This window comes from Mycteria americana, chromosome 3, assembly GCF_035582795.1.
Source record: "Mycteria americana isolate JAX WOST 10 ecotype Jacksonville Zoo and Gardens chromosome 3, USCA_MyAme_1.0, whole genome shotgun sequence".
Classification (NCBI taxonomy): domain Eukaryota; kingdom Metazoa; phylum Chordata; class Aves; order Ciconiiformes; family Ciconiidae; genus Mycteria; species Mycteria americana.
Genome location: NC_134367.1, coordinates 16,259,511 through 16,279,317, shown reverse-complemented (window position 1 = coordinate 16,279,317; position 19,807 = coordinate 16,259,511). Strand labels below are relative to the sequence as shown.

The following is a 19,807-nucleotide window of genomic DNA, read 5'->3' as shown; positions in this document are numbered from 1 at the left end:
TGTGGCTTCCCTTGGTGGAACATCCATCCACTATACAAATTGATTCATATAATGGATGATAAAAGTATATACTTCTCTATTTTTATTTGTGCCTTATAGATATGTCCAAAAGTGTTTCTTACCTTATACAGGTCTGGCAGAAAATTGAAGATGTAGATTGGAGGCCACAGACCTATTTGGAATTGGAAGGTTTGCCTTGTATATTGATATTTAGTGGTATGGATCCACAAGGGGAGTCTTTGCCACGGTAAGAAGATCCAGTATTTTCTCAGTGACAGTTTTTTATCCATTGCTTACCAAATGGCTGAAGATTAACTGTGTAATAACTTGTGGGAGAAGAAAACAAATTTCAGTGTCAAGATGTTTCTTTTCCATTTTTTGGCAGGTTTTATATCATAAATACAAACCCCATATTATTAATAATAACCTCCTGTTTATAGCAAGATATAAATAGCTCAGAAAATATTATGAGAGTTGTCCCAGTTTAGGGGGGAGAATAAGGGTATTTTTTTAAAAAAAAAGAATAGCTACATTAGGTACCTTCGGGTAGCTGAGACATCTGCACGACGCTGGCATATGTGCTACAGGATGTGTGGAGAGATCCGTGCCTTCTGGAGTGGCAGCTGGAAGCCAGACAGGACGCTCTGGGGCTATTAAGATGGCACTAAATGCTTTCGTACATTCAGCTGAATCCTTTTCTGTGTATTAGGCTTAGAACCCAAATGATTATTCTTTTTCTTATGCTGATGCTAATGTTCAGTGCACTAGATTAAGCTGCATAACTGGATTAAGAAAAAGAAAAGTCTATGCACCACAGTGGTAAACTTATTAAGCACAAAAGATATATACTGTGTTCTATTTCATCCATAGTTTAAGCAGATCATGAAATTCCCCTTTGGCTGTGTTTGTAAAAGAAATAAGGGAGTAGATTACAGTGAGTTTTCATACTACCCCCACTTGTTTCTCTCCAGATCACTGAGATACTGTGACCTACGTTTAATAAATTCATCTTCTTTGGTAAGGACAACCTTGGAGCAAGAACTTGGTTTGGCAGCATACTTTGTGAGCTCAGAAGTTCACACAGAGAAAGCAGTTGTGAATGATGTGTTAGAAAGTGACCCAGAGAAACTAAGCAGCACTGATAATGAAGATGAAGAAATAGCGACGGAAGGTATTGTTAGTAGTAATAAAAGAAGCTGTAAAATGATTGACTTGTATTAGAAAAAAGCAGGATTGTATGGATACCTACTTGGTGAGGGTTTCTGGAGTTAGGCTTCCTGAGTCAGCTCTGCTCCTCGGTTTTGCTTCATCTCGTTGAACCTGTGCTTTCCCACCGTCCCTGCCCAAGGCTGCCTGCTGCTGCAGCATTTTAACCGCTTGCAGTCCTGCTGCTGCATCTGTTCTCTCTCCCTGTTTTTAGCTGCCTTCTCTCCCCTCCCTCCCTCCTTTGCCCCGTATGTTCTGGCAGCCGCCAAGTGGAGCTCGAGTGGGTACCTCCCGTGCCGCTCGCTGCTCGGAGTGCTGTGCTGCGTTGCCCTCCCTGCCGCAGAGACTTGTGAGCTTTGCCACCTGGGAAGCAGTGACCTGATCCTGTACCTCACAGCAGGGGCAACTCCACCTAAACTGTCCCTGACTGATGCTACCGAACCCATACTTACATACTGACAACGATGAAGATTCCTCCCAAGGAAACTGTATATAGTACAGCTGAGTAGTCTCTAGTTTGTAAGGTATTAAATAGAATGGCTGGAAAATATATCTGAACATAGTAACTTCTGAGTACTCCTTGAAAACGTCCATGAATTCAAATTGACAGTGTAGAGTTGGTGAGTTTATAATTTCTTGAGAGCAATTAAGAACATACAAATGTGTAAACAAACAAAAATAATTTACCCAGGGACTGTTGGGGGTTTTTTTGAGTGATAGTTGATGGGTGTCATCAGTTATCATTAAGTTCTTTACATTTTGCTTTACTGTCTGTTGTGCCTTGCAACTGTGGAAAACAAGGGGTTTTTATCCCTGTAGGTTATTTAAATCTCAAACTGCTTGCCTTCATTTCCTTTTCTATACTATGAGGAGGAAGAGAGCTGGTTACTGTTCACCTATTAAGTTCTTACTCATTGATAATAAGGATAGCAGAACAAGCAGAACAGAAATATTTACTTTAATCAAATATTTACTTTTTACTGAGGAATGAAATATCTGAGGTCATACTCAGACTGTCTACAATAGAGGCCTACTTTAGATGTGACGAGTACTTCTGTCCCTTTAGTTGAAGTACACCGAGATTGTACGTGATCTGAGTCAAACGGGCACCTAAGTCGTTAGGCATCTACGTTGTAAGGCTGCTTTTCTAGTCCATGAAGTACGGTATGCTCCTCCAGAGTCCAATTCAGAACACCTGAGATAGACTTACAGTCTCAGTTTTCTGCTGGCAGTGCTTATGTCTCTGTTTATCATGGCAAAACTGTACAGAAACAAGCATTTTAACTTAGAAGCCTAAGCTAGGAACCTCAAGTGAATATCCCTGATGGCCATCCAAATATGGATTTCCATCACCAAAAGCTGAAATATAATCTGGCTATAAAGCTGTAAGGTATGGGGTAGGTAGTAATTTCATAACATACTGACAAAATAGAGCTTGTCGCCTGTTGGTTTCCCTGACACTGGATTAGTGAGGAAAGTAAGACATGGGTAGAAAGAGAACACATGGTTGAGACATGCCTAGAAATTACCAGCTGCTGGCTGCAGCATTGATTTTGTGAAGCTATTGCAGCTCAGCATAGTTAGATTAGACCATAGGCTGATCCAATATTGCGTGGTAGGAACAGATACTCTCCACACTGAGAACAGTATCAGAATGAGAACAAAACCCACACAAACTCTTGTGTGCTTTGGCAATGCTTTGACAATGTAGCTGTGCCTTCGTACAGGCTTACTTAAGTTGTATTTTGTTTTTGTTTTCCCCTACTACCATTCATGAAACAGGTTCTACTTCAGAAAAGAGAAGTCCCATGAAAAGAGAAAGATCTCGTTCCCATGACTCTGCTTCTTCATCTCTCTCTTCAAAAGCTTCCAGTAAGACCTTAAGATCATCTCTATTAAGTTACATTTAGGACATAAAAGAGACCTTTTATTCAGCTTATTAGGGAAATAATCACTAAGGTTTTGGTAAGGCCTATTTTAATGGGATCACTAAAGATAACTTTTAAAAAAATAAGAATCAGACTTCTGAAATATAAGAAAGAAGATCTTTTCTTGCTTGAAAAATAATCACAGGGTGGGGTGCCTAAGCCAGGCACTTCTTTAATATGTGCCACTGAGGTATGAATCCTCAGTTAGTACTGTGGTGGCTGAGTGTGTTCACTGAAGCTATGACGATTTATGAAAAAGAAAACATGCTTCACATTTTTAAAAAATCTTTTCAAAATCTGTAGGAGAAAAAGCACGCTCAGTCTCATTGGTATTTTTACCTTTTTGTTTTTGCTCTGGAATGTTCACTCAATTTTGCACTGTTTGAAAGCTCTTTTGGAGGTGGATAATTTTTTAAATCTTTGGTTCCTTTTGAATCTGCAAACATGTAGAAAGCATAAGGCAATGTTGAGAACTAGTACAGCTCTTTTGTCTGACATTTATTTGCATGCTTTTTATGCATATACTATTAAGAGGAGAGTTGAATAAAAGTAGGGAATATAAATTGTACCATAGCTTCTTAGTAGTTGCAATGTCATGCAGCTTTTTAAAACATGTTTTTTTTGTCAGTGACAGTAAATTATTTTTGATCTAATTGTAGTTTTCAACATGGTGATGTGTATTTGGCCCGTGATTTCTTTTCTACAGGCACAGTTGTGGTTACAAAAGGAAAAAAAGCTTGAAAACGTTTGGATAAGCTTCATTAACACTTTAATTTTCAAAGTGTTCTTTTCTTCTTTAAAGTGGGCTGCTCATCAGTTCCACAGTGTTCATGTGGCCTGCCTGTGGCTTTCTGGTCTCAGTTTGCCTGTGGTTAAAGAAATCTTTTTTCATTTCTTTTTTTTTCTGTGCTCTTGGATACTGGTATTTTAAGGGATGTCACAGTGGTTTTACTTGAAACCATTCATACTGCCAGCAATATTTTTGTATTTATTGCTAATGTTCTTTACCAGCTACTTTAAATTAATATGCAGCTAGAGTATATCTTACTATTTCTTGAGACCAAGAGAAACTATGGACTTTTATTAGTTCAAAATGTGGGTTTTTTTGAGAACCAAGATGTTGTTTTCACCATGAGAGGAAAGCTGTTCTTATCCGTGTTCAGCTTCAGGCAGATATTCCTATTACCATGTGGAGTCTGATTCCTCAGCCAGTTCTCAGTCTACTTTGAAGACTGTGAAGTATTTGCATCTCCTCTTTGGAATTCACTCAGCATTAAAGATGCTCAGAATCACTTAAAATGAGGCCTTAAACTTTCAAAAAATCTTAGTAGTTAGAACACATAAGGTAAAAATATACCACTTTCAGAAATCAGCAATTAGCTGTGGGTTATATCTACATGACATATTCAAGGCCAGCGTTTGTGAGTTCAGTATGTGCTCTGTGCTGACCAAAAACTGTACGAATGCCTTAATGCATTACGTAGCACCAGAGACTTGAGGGCCAGGTTTTACTAGATCAGACTAACTGCTGCAGTGACACAGACATGAGCGTTAGCTCAGATCTGACTCAGAGCTGAGGACTGTTTCTAGATGTCAGTCTGTGTAGACATTTCTGTAGGCTGATGGGGTAATAGCCTGTGAACACTTATTTTCTTACACTCTTTAAAACACTGGTTTCAGTAATTTTGTATTTGTCTTGAGTGATGAACACCTTAAGCAAGGAATGGATGAGGGAAGTAGAGGACAGGACAACCACTGACATCTTTCCTCTGCACTTCAGTACTTTAAAAGCCACTTTCTGCGTTGAGATGAATACTCCAAACCAGTCCCATTATGACTTCCTGTACAAGAAAGGTGAAAGCAAGAACAGGAGTGGGATTGCAATGTTTGATGGATACTCTATCTAAATGATTTTTTTGTTTTGTTTTGTTTAACTATGGCATTGGCTAGCAGACATAGTTGCACTGTGTTGAAATACAAATTTTCTTTCAGTTACAGCATTCTGCAGTGAGTCATGTCCTCCTTTAATAGCAGCAGGGGATACAGCAAAATCCCCCCACCAGGTCCTAAGCAACGGCGCTGAAGAAACTACGAATAACTATGAAAAGCAGAAGCAGAAAGTAGACAAGGGGGCACAAACAACAATCAGCAAACACTTGCCACCAGTAACTGAACAGCTGGATACGAAACAAAACATAAAAAGTGCCCAAATTTCCATCACTTCATCATCTTCTTCACCTTTCTCCTCCTCTTCTTCCTCCTCTGCACCTACTCATAACTCCTTCATCCTACAGACCTCTCAATGCTCCATGACCAAAGCAGCAAAACAGCCTCCCATAGTTTTCCTGCCCAAACTGGTTTATGACATTATTACTTCTACGGACAGCAGTGGACTTCCCAAATCATCTTCCCTCTTGCCTTATCATTCTGTTATGTGGGCAAGTTCTTTTCGTCCTCTTATGAGTAAGATGATGACTTGCACGGAGCAGTCTCTGTACTACCGCCAATGGACGGTTCCCAAGCCAATCCATATGGACTACAACAATAGAAATGAGGGCAGAATGGATGCCTTTCACCCAAGGAGGCTGCTGCTGAGTGGGCCACCACAGGTGTGTAATAAGAACAAAATATTATCATTGATTTGTTTTGTTTAATTTTATCATAATCTCAGAAAAAATAGATTAGTTATTATTATTCATACTTGAAGGGTTTTTTTTGGTGGAAAGTTGCTTATATTTTATTTCCTAATCTCTTCTAATAAAATAATCTTCCTTTCTTTACTGTTAGCCTGAGTTCAAAGACAATGAAGCTGCAGCAATGTTCATTTTCTGTCAGTCTCTCTCCATTAAAATGTTTTAAAAGATAGTTTGCTCAAGAGATAGATTTCATGTATAATTTCAGTTTGTTAAAGTTGAATATGCATTTACATTTTAAATAAAGATCAAAGATCTTCACAAAACCACTTTCTTATGATCAATCTGAAGACAATTGGGAGTTTGTAATTAAGTTACTTTCTCCGTTTCCTCCACACAGCAGACAGAAATAGAAGCTGTTGTAAATAATACATGCAAGAAGGCCAGTTCAACATTAGCAGAGCCATATTTAGAAGATGAGTAACTGACCCAAGAGTTTTTAAATTACTTTGAAAAGATATATGGAAATGGGTATAGTCCTAAGAAGTTCCTTCTCTTCTAAATTCTCTAAGAATGTTTAGCACTTAGCTCTGAGCAAGGTATCTCCTAGTTCAAAGCACATGTTACATGCTAAAGGTAATATTGTGCCTCTCATGTTCTGCTGAAGTACGAAGCAACAAGATAGGAAGAGACAGCATGCCTACTGAGAGCATACATATGTCCTGTGAACCTCAGAAGTCAAAAAGGATAAATCCAAACCAAGACAAAGACCCATGTTTCCAGTTATTAACATCAACCCAAAGAATTAATCTAAAGACAGTTACTGATTTAAGTTGCCACATGACCCACTTTTCTATGCCCATCCATTGCAAAAGGAAACTACACATTGCTATTTGTTAAATGATTGTATTCCATTGTACACCCAAATTTATGGTGCAGTAGAGTAGAAAGAGCATAAATAGGCTTTTCATATTGGGACTTCCTGCAAATGTTAGTGTAATTCATAAAGGATTCCGGAGAGTACTCTGATGAGCAGTCTTTCACTGTCCATTCCTTTGATCTAAATTGTCCATGTTTGCCAAAGATTGAGGTATTATGTGATCAAGAAAATGAACTTCATACTGAGCTGCAGCATAAAAATGAATACATCTGGGAAGAGAGATGTTCTTCATTTCCATCTCAAAGAAAAACACAGGCTGTGACAATTTTTGTTAGCATTTTATATGCATACACGTCAAACCCCACAAAGATACTATTCCCAAAGCCACCCTAAATATCTAGATTAGCTGATAAGTAAATATTTCTTTGGTATTCATTTGGTTATGTGTCACAAATGTAAATCTGTGATTCTCAGAAGAGTCATTCAGAGACTTCTGAGAGCATACTACACAACTGTGAGAAGGTTTTGATGCTTCACACACTTGGTACTTGCCATTTAACTAATTATAATTAAACAGGCAGCATTGGCTGTGTTCCACAGTATGGTATTCACCACTTTTCACTATCAAACCTTTTTTTTCCAAATATTGAATAGGACTCCTGTTGACCCTCTGTAGAGAAGTGAATTTCAGCCTCCATATCACTTCTTTTACTTGAAACTCCTTCTCTTCTCCAGCTGTCTCCACAATGCAGGTTACTTCCTAGTCTTGCATTGGGTCATACAGTTGGATCAGTTCCTCAAGGACACTCTTCACATATTTATTCATTTTCTATTCCTCAGTTCCTTCTGAAGAATACACCTGTTTCACACAGAACAAATTCACACGCATCAAATTAGGAGTATCGTGTCTTCTTCCTAAGTATCAAAATTTAGGTGTATATATTTATTTCAGTATGTGGAAAAAGACAGCAGCTTTGCTTCCTTTACCATTTTAACCTCCCAAAGTACTAAAAACTCCTGTAAACCAAACAAAGAGCTGTAAAAGGATGTTAATTGGTTTAAGGTATAACAATACAGTGTTTCTTCTAGGGAATAGTTACAAAATATAGAGAAATTAGAATTACCCTTCTCTTTTTGGGAAGAAATAATTTTGCATCCTGAAATAGGTTTTACTCACATGTGTGTTTGATAATATTAACATCTTACATGGACTTAACGCTTACTGCATGAAGAGATATAAGCAGAAATAAAAACAATTATCAGACAGCACCTATCTGAGTCTTAATAACATCTCAGCCAAAGTCTAAGGCTGCCAGAGTACTATCTTTTCAAAAATTAGGAAGTCGTTGTTTTCTTTATTAGGCAGCAATTACTTTACTAAAATTCAAATCAGGAAGCAATTTGTTGGCTAAAATGAAAAATATGAACTCAACACAGGAAGAAAACTAGGCATATTAGTGAACCAAAATTATAATTCTCACCGTCAGCATAATTAGTAATAAAGTACACCCACCCTTCTCTCACAGAGACATTTTACCCTCTGTACTGGTCAAAACGTTTTGCTAGAAGACTTGATGCATTTTTACAAGGACAATTATGTACATTAGAAGGCAATACATGCATTATTTTTACAAAAGGCTTTAGGAGATGCAACAAAAACTGGATAGGTATAGAATAGATCTATATATTTATCTGTAAGTTAGCTCACATCATCGAAGTTAAGCCATTGGTTAGTGAGTATGAATAAATATGCACCACCATGAACAACATGTATCGTATCTATGGCTAGAAGTCTAGACCCTAGTGCACCCAAGAAAATGCCTATAAGGAAGCCTAAATTCACTAAAATATTTTTCTTAGAAACATTCATCTTAAAGTTCCCCAAACTGCAAATCAAGGTTTTGTACCTTTGTTTCTTAACTGGATATGACAATTTAGAACTAGCATTTTCCTTAAGCATGGAAGCTGCTGGTGAGCACGGCTCAGTCCTGTGGCACCACATCCAGAGAGTGAAGCAAGCACGTCTTAAGACACTTTCTAAGGAAGAAAACTGCTGCCCATATTATTTGGTTTTCCTCTACTCCTATTAAAATCTTATTACAATGAGCTTATATACCATTCAGCTTATGTAAGAAAAATATTGAGAAATATTTAATGTATCTACTGGTAGCTGTGTTTTAGAAGAACGTAGCAAGTGGAAACAAGGAGAAGAGCCAGCACCATTTGACCAGCTGTCTGTGGACCATCAGCATGTTTTCTATGAATCACCATTAGTTTGCAGACCACAGTTTGAAAACCACTGCCGTGGTATGTGAAGAACTATCTCACCTGGAAATTAAAATAGAAAAGCCTTATGGAATTATTTCCCCTTTTGCCATATTTCTCCGAATGTAAAGACTAAAATCAGATGATACTTTATAGCAACATGTAAGAATAATAAAGTACTTCTAGTGGTCCTGGTGTCCAGTGTCTGGAACAAGTTAAAAAAAGGGAACTCATTACTGTTAGACTTGCTGCAACAGCACTTTTGGATGTCACTTCCATGAATAAGCATGGAGGCACACACATAATTTCTCTGACTGGAATATATCTCTCCCAGATTCTTAGACAATTTGTTTTCAGCTTATCCTTGATATCTATGGCAAGTACAGTTCAGTGGTCAAAATCCTTGGAGAGCTTTTCACTCCTCTTAGGTGGTGTGTGTCTTTGACACAAAAACTAGACCTTCATACCTCTTGAATTTTCTGCAGGAAGAATTTGAATTCATATTCCTTCCTCTTGCTCAGCTGCCGCTACACTCTTCATGAATGAAGAGCTGCAGGGTAAACATATTCCTAGGTTTTTTATGGGCCAAATCATCCCTTGCACTAAGGATGAAAATAGAAACCAAAATACTAAATCTTTGCAAGCCCCACATTCCTTAGTAATTATAAGTTTTCACAAGATTTGAGATTTTTACTTCTTACTCTTCTGGGATTTTCTTCTTCCAGGTCTGATTCATCAGACTTCTGTCTTCCAAATTCAGGTAGACAGAAACAAATTAGAGTAATACTTCCGTTATTTGGGAATATCTGGCCCCCGAGTACCTTATCTTTAAGGCACTGGGCACTGCCACATATTTGAGGAACCACTTTCTGGGAAGTAGATCTGTCTGTAGTAGCAGCACCCTTCGTGTACATTTTGGTTTAGGAATCATAAAAATGCAGCCCAGTTCCAGGTTCCTTCATTCTTTCAGTCTGCTTGCAGCTTTTCATTGCAGCGTGAAGACAGGATATGGAGAAAAACACCTTGCTCAGAGAACTTCCTTACCAGTCGTCATCATTGTTAATGTATTATATCATATCATGCTTAAGCCCAGAGTCACTCGTTAGCATCAACACAGCATTGTACCAGGCTTCTCTAAAGACATGTAAAGCTACAGCCCAATCATGTATACAGTTTAAAATTTCTGTGCAAATCTTCTATTTTGTTGCAGTTGGGAGATGGAGGATGGGCAAATGTGGGGCTTTATGCTTCAAAGTTGTTCATATTCTGCATGCAGGATCTCTTTGCAGCTACCTACGATGCCCAAACTATAGAAAAGAGGGGTGGTGACAGATGGGGCAAGGACCCTTTGGAGAGGTGTGGAAGCTCTGTTTATTGATAGCTATTCAGTATTTTCAAACAAGCAAAGATGCTATGTGCAGTTCCATTTTGCCTAGAGATGGTACACAGAGAAAACAATACAATTAATTTTAAAGGCACATTTACCTATCTGGGAACGCTACAAATTCAATTGTTCAAGGTTCTTCCCTTCTGGAGTAAATATTGATTGTAAATGAGAAGGGTTTTTTTCTCATTTTCTTTTTGAAAATCATCTTCTCAGAATGACCTGGAAAAGGTATTCTCTATTTCACCAATTCATTTCTTCAGCAGAAAAAGCAGGCAAATGTGCAAGTGAATGGAGTCCAAATATGAATGTTGCCATGTGCTCAGCCTGGTCTCTCTCCTGGCAGAGAAACATTCTGAAAACGTGGAGAGATTCCTGCAAGTTGCCACCAGCATTTTACATGCAGCGTTGCTAATATCTAACAGTTCATAAAGCTCACAGTAATGTATTGGACAATTTTTATGTGACAGATAATGAGATTGGGTAAGATAAGATGCATGGAATATCATAAGTACATATGTTTTAGTTTAATGGTTAGGGACTAGCATTTGTGGTCCTGTGGCTTCCAGCATTTTTGACTCATGACCCTACAGCTTTGTGTATACTTGAGGCAAGTGACAACTGATAGCTTTCATCTGAGTACCACATAGTAGTAGCCTAGTCACTCCCAGATACATTGTTGAAAACCATTGGTTAAGACCGGTCCCCCAGGGAAAGAAAAATACATGATTTTGATAGAATAAGTTTTAAACCGTTACCAAAAAGAAAAAATAAGGTTTTCAGCCTGTTCTGTTGACAGTTCTAAGCATATACTTCAAACAGATTAGGAATTAGTTTTTCACACAGATACCTGCTATCAAGGGAACAGGTTGTGTACTTTTGACAAATGATCTCTCATTTGTTTGAAATCAGAGAACTGTTAATCTGTCACACCACCCTGTGTTTAATGAAATGATGATCAGAGGCGCTTTATAAAATATGTTCACAAGGGCATATTAAGGCAATCTCAGACTTGAGAGAAAACATTGAAAGTATTTTCTTCTAGAACAAAGTATCGTCAGGTTTGCCTCAGATGTGGGAAGATAAGATGCTTTTGTTTAGCTCACTAATAAATAGCCATTGTAGCCAAGTTGGAACCTTGTTTCAGGATCAATAGAAAGATTCTCATCAGTCTCAATGGATTTTAGATAAAAACCCAGACTGGGAGTTATAAACATCTGGTCCGTGGGCTGACTATGGTCCATGCTATCATTTCCTCTATTCAAAGTCACTTTTTTTCTGTGTTACTCCTGGATAACACAGAGTTGTGTGCTAACACATGGTTTACCATGTGTACCTGAAAGGCTTATTTGACCTTCAGCAGGGAAAATGGTAGCCTTTTCCACCCTTGGCTAGCAACTGCTTCTAATGCATTCTGATTTATTAAAAACAACAGATACTGAACTTTGAGTCAAACAAATGTTTTCCTACTCTTGCTTCAGCTTCAAAGCCTCTCTTTCTCAAACGTTGAGAGAAAATGAAAGTTTTACTTGAAATACATAGAGAGTAGTAAATCCAATACTACTTTTAGTAATTCAACGCCCTACGCTTCTGACATGTCCTAGCAGTAATGGCAGTGAAGCTGGGTTTTCAATTCCGTACTAATATAGACTTAGTTCAAAATCTGATAGCACGTTGTGAAGTCAGACAGTTGCAGGAGGAGAGTGTGTCATACCTGATCCACGTTAACCTGCCCTGCAGAGGTGTGACATTAGTCTTAAGTTGTCAGCTGGACATCAGTGCCATTCTGAGGCTGAACTATACCCCCCCCACAAGAAATCACGGAGTGTTCATCCTCCTGTGAGAGTGACGTGAGCTTGCTGGCCTCTTTTTTCTCATTGAAAGCCATTGTGTGCTGCTTCCTGTTCAAGTGTAATGGTTTGTAAAGCTGTCTGCTTAGATATGGCATTGTTCACTTGATGTTATCATCAGCAAACTTTATGTGGAAGACACAGAACAATCCATTGAGTAAATTGTTGGCTGTGGCTTATACCTTTCAGCTGAAAAAAGGACGGCAATACTATTTGGCGTAATAAAGAGAAAATGTATATAGTGTGTTGGTGGGGTAAAAAAGGAGACAGTTATAATCTTAAGATAATTTAAAACAGACTTTTAAAAGGTAATTTTAAAACAGTAGAAGGGAAAGAATGCATTTTCATCACAAGAGGTGGAATGCCACATTGTTACATATACCGTGTCCTGCAGGAGTGGAAGTGGCCTGCCCAAGGTCTCCTATAGATGCATGCCGCTTTGTTCCTCAGGGTAGTCACTGTACTTCAGTAGCAGTCAGTGTACTGCTAAATTACGCAAATATGAAAGGGTTGAGGTAAGTCTTTAGTTATCTTGTAGCTCGAGGAGGTTTTTTGGAACATTTTATGAGCTTGTATGGATTTTTAAAAGTTCATTGCCTATGTAGAAACTATAACATCAGGAGAGAAAATTCTCATCTGTGGGCCTGTAATTAGACCTGTGATATAAAATGCATTTTCCAAACTAGGTTCCTGCATAGAAAGAACAAAACTGTTGAGCATTTAAGCATTTCATTTATGCCAAGGAATATACAAATACAGGGATATGCTGAATATTAATATTCGGTTTCACTGCCGCTGCAATTTCCAGATATGTGGAAAAGTAACGTGTTTAAAAGTGAAAGTTTACTTTTGTATTTTCTAATTTATTTATTTACAGATAGGGAAAACAGGTGCCTATCTGCAGTTCCTCAGTATTTTGTCCCGAATGCTGATTAGACTGACAGAGGTGGATGTTTATGATGAGGAAGAAATCAACATTAGTAAGTATTTGATATAAAAATATTTGCTTCTGGAGACTGTAGAAAATTGTTACATTAAATTGAAAAGTAGTTGTCTGTATATTCTATGCCGTTCACCTTTGCAATTACATTTTGGAAATATTTTAAGAAAATTTTCATGTGATCTTCAACCGATACTCAAGAATATTTTATTATTTTACTCATCATTTAGAGTTTAGTCTTCCTCTCAGTAAGAAAACCACATACCTCTGTTTTTCTTGAGAAGTAATCAACAGCATTTATCTGTATTAAATGATATTCAGCCATTGTTTTTGAGTTTAGAATTGGAATGAACTTTTGTGGTAAAGTACATAAAAAGAATCAGTGAAATTCTGGCAGATTTATACCATGAGGAGCAATGTCATATTTTCTAAGTACTTAAGACTATATGAGGGAGGAAAACAGTTCCTGCTCTCTAATAGATAATTTTAGTCCAAACTTCCTTTACTTACAGTGTATTACTCCCCTGTGTTTCCAGATGTATTTCTGTAATTAAGGGCTGGATTACATAGAAAAATATGGGTGATATTTTATGGGATATGTCTAAATATTCTGCACTGAAAGCATGCCCACAGTCAGCCGTGGAGAGTCTCAGGTGGGCGCTACCTGCCTGCTAGCTGACCCTGGCTGGAAGCTGTCCAGTCATTTCGCTGTGGGACTGTGCCGCAGCTCTTGTCTCTGCGGGCTTTTTGGGCAGTACCCAGGAGTCTTCCTCCACACTGAGCTGTGCATGAGAAAGAGGAGGCTGTCCCCCAAAATTTATAGCAAAACCTGTGGACAAGGTGAGCAGTCTGCTAGGGGAGAGGTTTGGGCAAGCAATCCTTTGTATTTTAGGCAGGATTTTAGAGGTAACTCACAGTCAGGGCATGAAGATAATTTCACCATCTGACTAATTCCACCTGAGTTTCATATTTACTTTGGGTCCCAAAAGACAGGGTCTCACCTGTTGTAAATAATCACTTAGTCTATACTCATAGACATGGAGTTATGGCTCTTTACAACATCTTACAGCTGACCCCCAAACTGAACTCCTACTGTCCATTTTACTCGTCAGATCTTTCATCCTCTTGACAAAGGTAGAAAAGTATTTTGTAAGGACTTACCTACTTCTGGGGTTTTATGTCAGTTAACCTGTTTCAGAAAAAGGCATGATTTCACTGCCCATTATACCAATACCATTTACTATTATTCTCTTACCCTAGGGTGAATTATCTTTGATGGTCTTATCACTAGAAGGGGCATTTGACTTTAACTCTGCACTGTACTTAATACTGCAAGTTCTGAAGCTTTAAAAGGGCTTCTTTTCCTCAGTGAGAATAACATGTCTTTCCTCAACTGAGTTCACAAATGTGGTGGTCAGTGGAAAGACTCCAAATGCCTGGATGCAGGTAGATCAGCCTTACCAGACCCTTGACATTGTTTTCATCATCATCCCACCAACTGCTTCAGTAAGATTACAGAGGTCTTAAATTGATAACAAAGATTTAAAAGCCAGAATTGCATTGAGGTATGAGGTACATTAGTTCAAAGGTGCACCTCTTGAGGCACAATAATATTGCTTCCTCAGAATGATGAAAGAAAAAATGATGCAGGAATAATAGGCATAGCAAAACCTCTATAGCAATACAAAGAGCTTTAAAAATTGTATTGTAATTACATTAATTCTTATTTTTCAAAATAACATAGACATAAAAGAAGAATCTGATCAATACTATCATCAGCCTGGAGATATATGGCCAGATTTGGAGACATTTAAGAAGATGCCTTTTGACTATACTATCCATGACCCGAAATATGAAGATGCAAGTCTGATTTGTTCAAAGCTTCAGACTATAAACAGTGAAGGTTAGAATTTGAAAAATCTAGATTGGTACACATACATGTGTTTGTTTGTTTGTAACGTGAGGATCCGTTAAACTTTTAAACAGAGTGAAATTATCAGAATTGCACTTGACTAAGTAATAGTGAAAAAAGATTTGAAGTTTGCCAGATGAAGCACCAGAGTATAAGCCTTATAAATGTTTTATGGAATATTATATAGGTAGTCTTTCATTAAAAAAGCTCTGATACCACAATAAGTTTGTGTATTTGAATGTTTTTATGTAGTAGCATCATCCTGCTCTGTAGTAGAGAAGTGACATATGTGGGTAAAGTTATTTATGTACTTAAAAGTGCTTATAGGTTTATTTTCTAGGTTTTGGTTTAGGTTTGGAAAGCGTGAGATGCATATGTCCAGATCTAGATTCCTGGACTACTGAGGTGTGAATTAGCCCTCTGAATTAGCCAGCTGGACACCCACAAGCCCATGGGACTGGGTATGCTGAGGGAGCTGGCCAACATTATTGTGAGGCTACTGTCTATCATTTTTAAAAGGTAATGACAATTGGTGGAGGTTCCTGATGGTTGGGAAAAGGAAAATGCCATGCCCTTCCTCTACAGGACAGAAGGAGGATCGAAGCAATTACAGCCTAGTCAGCCTACTGTCAGTACTCAAAACAATTACGGAACAAACTCTCCTGTAAGCCATGTCCAAACCCATGAAGGACAGGAAAGTGATTGGGAGCAGCTAGAATGGATCTACCATAGGCAAATAGTGATTGGTAAACATGATTGCATTTTATGATGAGATGACTGGCACTATGGACAAAGGAAGAGCAGTGGTTTTACCTTGACTTCAGCAAGGCTTTTGTCACTGTCTTCTGTGACATCCATATAGCCAAAACTGGACAGAGATGGTTTGGATCGGTTGATTGTAAAGTGGGTGGAAAATTGGCTGGACCACTGAACTCAAAATGCGATGAGTGGCACAAATCTGACTGACAGCTGGGTATGCATGGCAATACTCAGAGACCGATAGTGAGGCAAATGCTGTTTAAGATTGCCATTAACAACCAGCTCAAAGGGACAGAATGCAACATCAGCAAGTTCATGGATGATACCAACTTGGGGGGGAGCAGTCAATATGTGGGAAGGTAGCACTGCCATTCAGAAAGACCTTGACAGGCTGGAGAAATGGAACCTCCAGGAAGGAACCTCAGGAACCTCATATAGTTCAACAAAGGTAAATGCAAGATCTTGCACTTGGAATAATTTTTTGCAGCTGTACAAGCTTGGGGCCAGCTGTATAGACAGCAACTTTAAGGAAGGTGACATGATGATCCTGGTAGACAACTATTTGAACATGAGTCACCAGTTCTCCACTGGGTTAATGGATTACTAAAAATCTAGCAAGCATGTCAAGGGAAGTGATTATTCTTCTATGCATGGCAACTGTAAGACCACATCTGGAGTATTCTGTCAAGTTTTTCACTTCCCAGTACAAGAAAGACATTGACATACAAAAGTGAGTCTAGAGGGTAGCCACCAAGATGGATAGAGGCCTGAAGCACATGATGTACATCATAGAAAATTGAAGAGAATTGGGTTTGTTCGGTCTGGAGAAGTCTAGCAGGGGCATCTGATTGCTGTCGTCAACTTCCTAATGGGAAACTTATAGACACAAACTATTATAGATACACAGCATAAGGACAAGAGACAACAGACACAAGTTGCAACATGGGAAATTACAATTAGATAGTATGAAAAATATTTCCAGAATAAAAGTGGTCAAACCATGGGGCAGGTTGCCTAGAGAGACTGTGGAAACTCCACTCTTAGTGATTTTCAAAACCTGACAGGAAAAGGAACAACCTTGAACAACCTGATCTGATGCTGAAAATCTGAGTGAAAGGTTTGGCCAGATGACATAACAAAAGTCCTTTTCAGTAGAAATTACATCTCATCTTCCTTCAGTCTCCCACAAAGAAGACCCTTTTTCAAAATGTGGATATTCGCTACAGAGCAACATCACTAAATTTGCCAAGTTCATTGGTAGTCTACTGTGATGTCCATCACAGGACAGCAAATGTCTGTCATAACACTCTTTTTAACCGTTTATTACTTTTGCAAGCATTCAATCAATAATAACAACAGCAACAATAGCGATTTTAATAATCTGGCTTTGTTTACACCTCAGCCTTATGTGAAATCTGTACAGAATTAACATAATCATGAATTTGCAAATACTTCTTTGTAGTCCTCATGCTGTACATAATTTATAAAACATACCATGCTCAGAATGAATTAATTGTTTGTTTTGCATGTGTTTAATCCCGCCATTGTTCCTAGAAGCTGATTACAGTGACAGAAACAGTTTGTCACAAGGGAATTCATTCTGGCCTTGAATATATGTTACATTTAAGTTGGTTCTTTTTTTAATAGACAGATCAATGAGCAGGAGACAGGAGGATATGTATACACGCCGTCAAACAACTAGGATGAGATTGTCCAAGTATGCAGCATATAACACTTACCATCACTGTGAACAGTGTCATCAGTATATGGGTTTCAATCCCAGGTACCAGGTAACGATTTCCAGATATTACTCTGCAGATCAGAAACTGAAGCAGACACAGCCCAAACACAGTTTTGTGTACATTCACTGTATTCGAATTGGCTTAGAAGTTGTATGTACGTGTTAAAAACAGCCGATTTACAGATTTTGTTATTTCTTGAGGTTTGCCTGCCTTGATCAGACTGACCTTGGTCAGACGTCAGAGGACTGATCCTTGCCTCATTTACACTAGTTTATTCAGTGCTGTAATCTGCATTCTACCTGTATACTACCAGTTAAAACTACTTTCCCAGTAAACTTTTCCCACTGGGACTTGCTTACATATTCACCTGAGTAACTGCAAAAGATGCTACTTCTGATACAGGAGTAGTCCAGTATAGTCTGTATGTGGCACACAGACTGTTATTACTCAGAGTAACCCTCCAGCTCCCGACTATTAGAATGTGAGGAAGAAAGTATTAGCAAAGCAAATACTAGTTTTTACGTGTCAGTATTTCTGAAAGCCGAGAGTGGCCTGTAAGTACTGGTACCATCTGCAAGACAAAGCTGAAACAATGGTTTCAAAAGAGGGAGAAGTTTAATTTATATTTTTTTAGTGTATGCTCTAGCCTAGGAGGCATTGCTTAACACCTAGTGAATCATGAGGTAAAATCTAATGCAATACAGTAAGTGATTGTAGTCTGTTTGGTAATGTTATAAATGTGTATTAACTACACTGAGACCTTGTAGCTTGACTCTAATGACTGGAATTATCCTATTTTTTCCCATCCTCAGCTTTATGAGTCCACTCTGCATGCATTTGCCTTTTCCTATTCTATGCTGGGAGAAGAGATCCAGCTGCATTTTATCATTCCAAAATCAAAGGAGCATCATTTTGTCTTTAGCCAACCAGGAAGACAACTGGAAAGCATGAGGCTACCACTAGTCACAGATAAGGTAGATGGATACCTATATTTATGGCCATATATGGGAGAGAGACACCACCAATTTTAAAATTTGTTGAATTAGGATTGTTTATGCTTCTGGTCCTGCTGTCAAGAGATAATGAAGATGTCCTGATACTAAGCTTGTATTTTCTCCCAGAAAGTGAGACATGAAGGAAAACTGTCAAGCCACCAATAAGCTGTTTCTTTTGCTCATTATCAAGGTTGATCCTTTGGTATAAACACTCTCACCTGGGGCAAAAGGTCTTTGAATATGGGTTTAAGATGTTAAAGTGAGAATGGTTTCAACAATGAGCCTCAGAGACATGGTTTTGTTTATCATACAGTTACTAAGAGGAAGCAATTTTTTACTGTAGAGGAAGGCAGTGGATTATTGTATCTTATTCTGCATAAATGCTCAGTTGCTTTCATATAAAAATAAGGTTTTCAAAGAATCTTTGTCATGGCTTCAAGACTGTCCAAAGAATCACACGTCGCGCTTGCAGAAAACACTTTGTAAGGTCATCCATCTGACCGGCTATGCAAACGCTGATGTTGGCCTTTTCAGTGACTCCTAACATCCATGTCGAAGATGAAGCTGTGCCTTGCTCAGGCCACACTGCTTGGAGTATTGAGGCAATTTGTGGAACAGTAGTAAGCAGTAGCACTTCTATCCTGGAGAAAATAAGCTGCTTCCAATAAACAATAATCAATCAATACCACCCTCCAGTTTGGGCTTTTATGTCCAGTTCAAGTTTGAAATGTGAGAACCCAGGCAGCAACACAGCAGCAACTGTGCAATGTGAGGATGAAACCTCCTGCTCTTCCTCACCCAGTAAACTTGTGCTTGCCTACGCAATCAGAGCTGTGCACTGGGTCCTTGCGGATTCTTTTCCTGCTTCTGCCACTGACCTGCTTTGAGGCTTTGCCAAAACCATTTGTTCTTCCTTTGCTTCTTTTTCTATTCATTTGCTCCAAAATGGTGCCTGCAATCTTGCTGCAAGCTTGAAAAGTGCTGTGGGATATAAACCTAGATTATTAAACCATTATAAAATATTTTTCTTGATCCACTTTAAATTCCCTTTCATGAACTCCACTGGCATCAACTCCACCATTTAGTGCTTTGGCAGTTTTAAATTTGGAGTGCTTAATTGTGAGGGCTTTGGAGAGTCTCTGTAAAGAGGAACACTTTCATTCTGGATCCTTAATCACCTTAGTAGGAACCAGGTTAAAATCAGTTGCTCAGACTGGAACAGTCCTGGATGTCTGTAGAAACAGGGCTTTCAGAAGCGGTACAATCAAACTTGGAAGCACCTAGTGAGTTTCAATGTGTTCAAGATTGGATGA

At 38.5% G+C, this 19,807-nt stretch overlaps 1 protein-coding gene across 12 annotated transcripts in view; it reads left to right on the top strand.

Moving 5' to 3' along the window:
• GREB1 (growth regulating estrogen receptor binding 1) overlaps positions 1-19,807 on the top strand; it is a 102,732-nt gene that overhangs the window by 71,299 nt on the left and 11,626 nt on the right. For 11 of the 12 annotated variants that reach the window (XM_075497933.1, XM_075497935.1, XM_075497937.1 and 8 more), the window contains 8 exons: positions 132-247; positions 972-1,171; positions 2,989-3,078; positions 5,127-5,743; positions 13,024-13,126; positions 14,831-14,989; positions 17,405-17,547; positions 18,312-18,473. In XM_075497933.1, the coding sequence (XP_075354048.1) occupies positions 132-247; positions 972-1,171; positions 2,989-3,078; positions 5,127-5,743; positions 13,024-13,126; positions 14,831-14,989; positions 17,405-17,547; positions 18,312-18,473 (1,590 nt within the window). Of the gene's footprint in view, positions 1-131; positions 248-971; positions 1,172-2,988; positions 3,079-5,126; positions 5,744-12,540; positions 12,957-13,023; positions 13,127-14,830; positions 14,990-17,404; positions 17,548-18,311; positions 18,474-19,807 lie in introns of those variants that run through there. The other variant, XM_075497944.1, reaches the window with a different exon arrangement.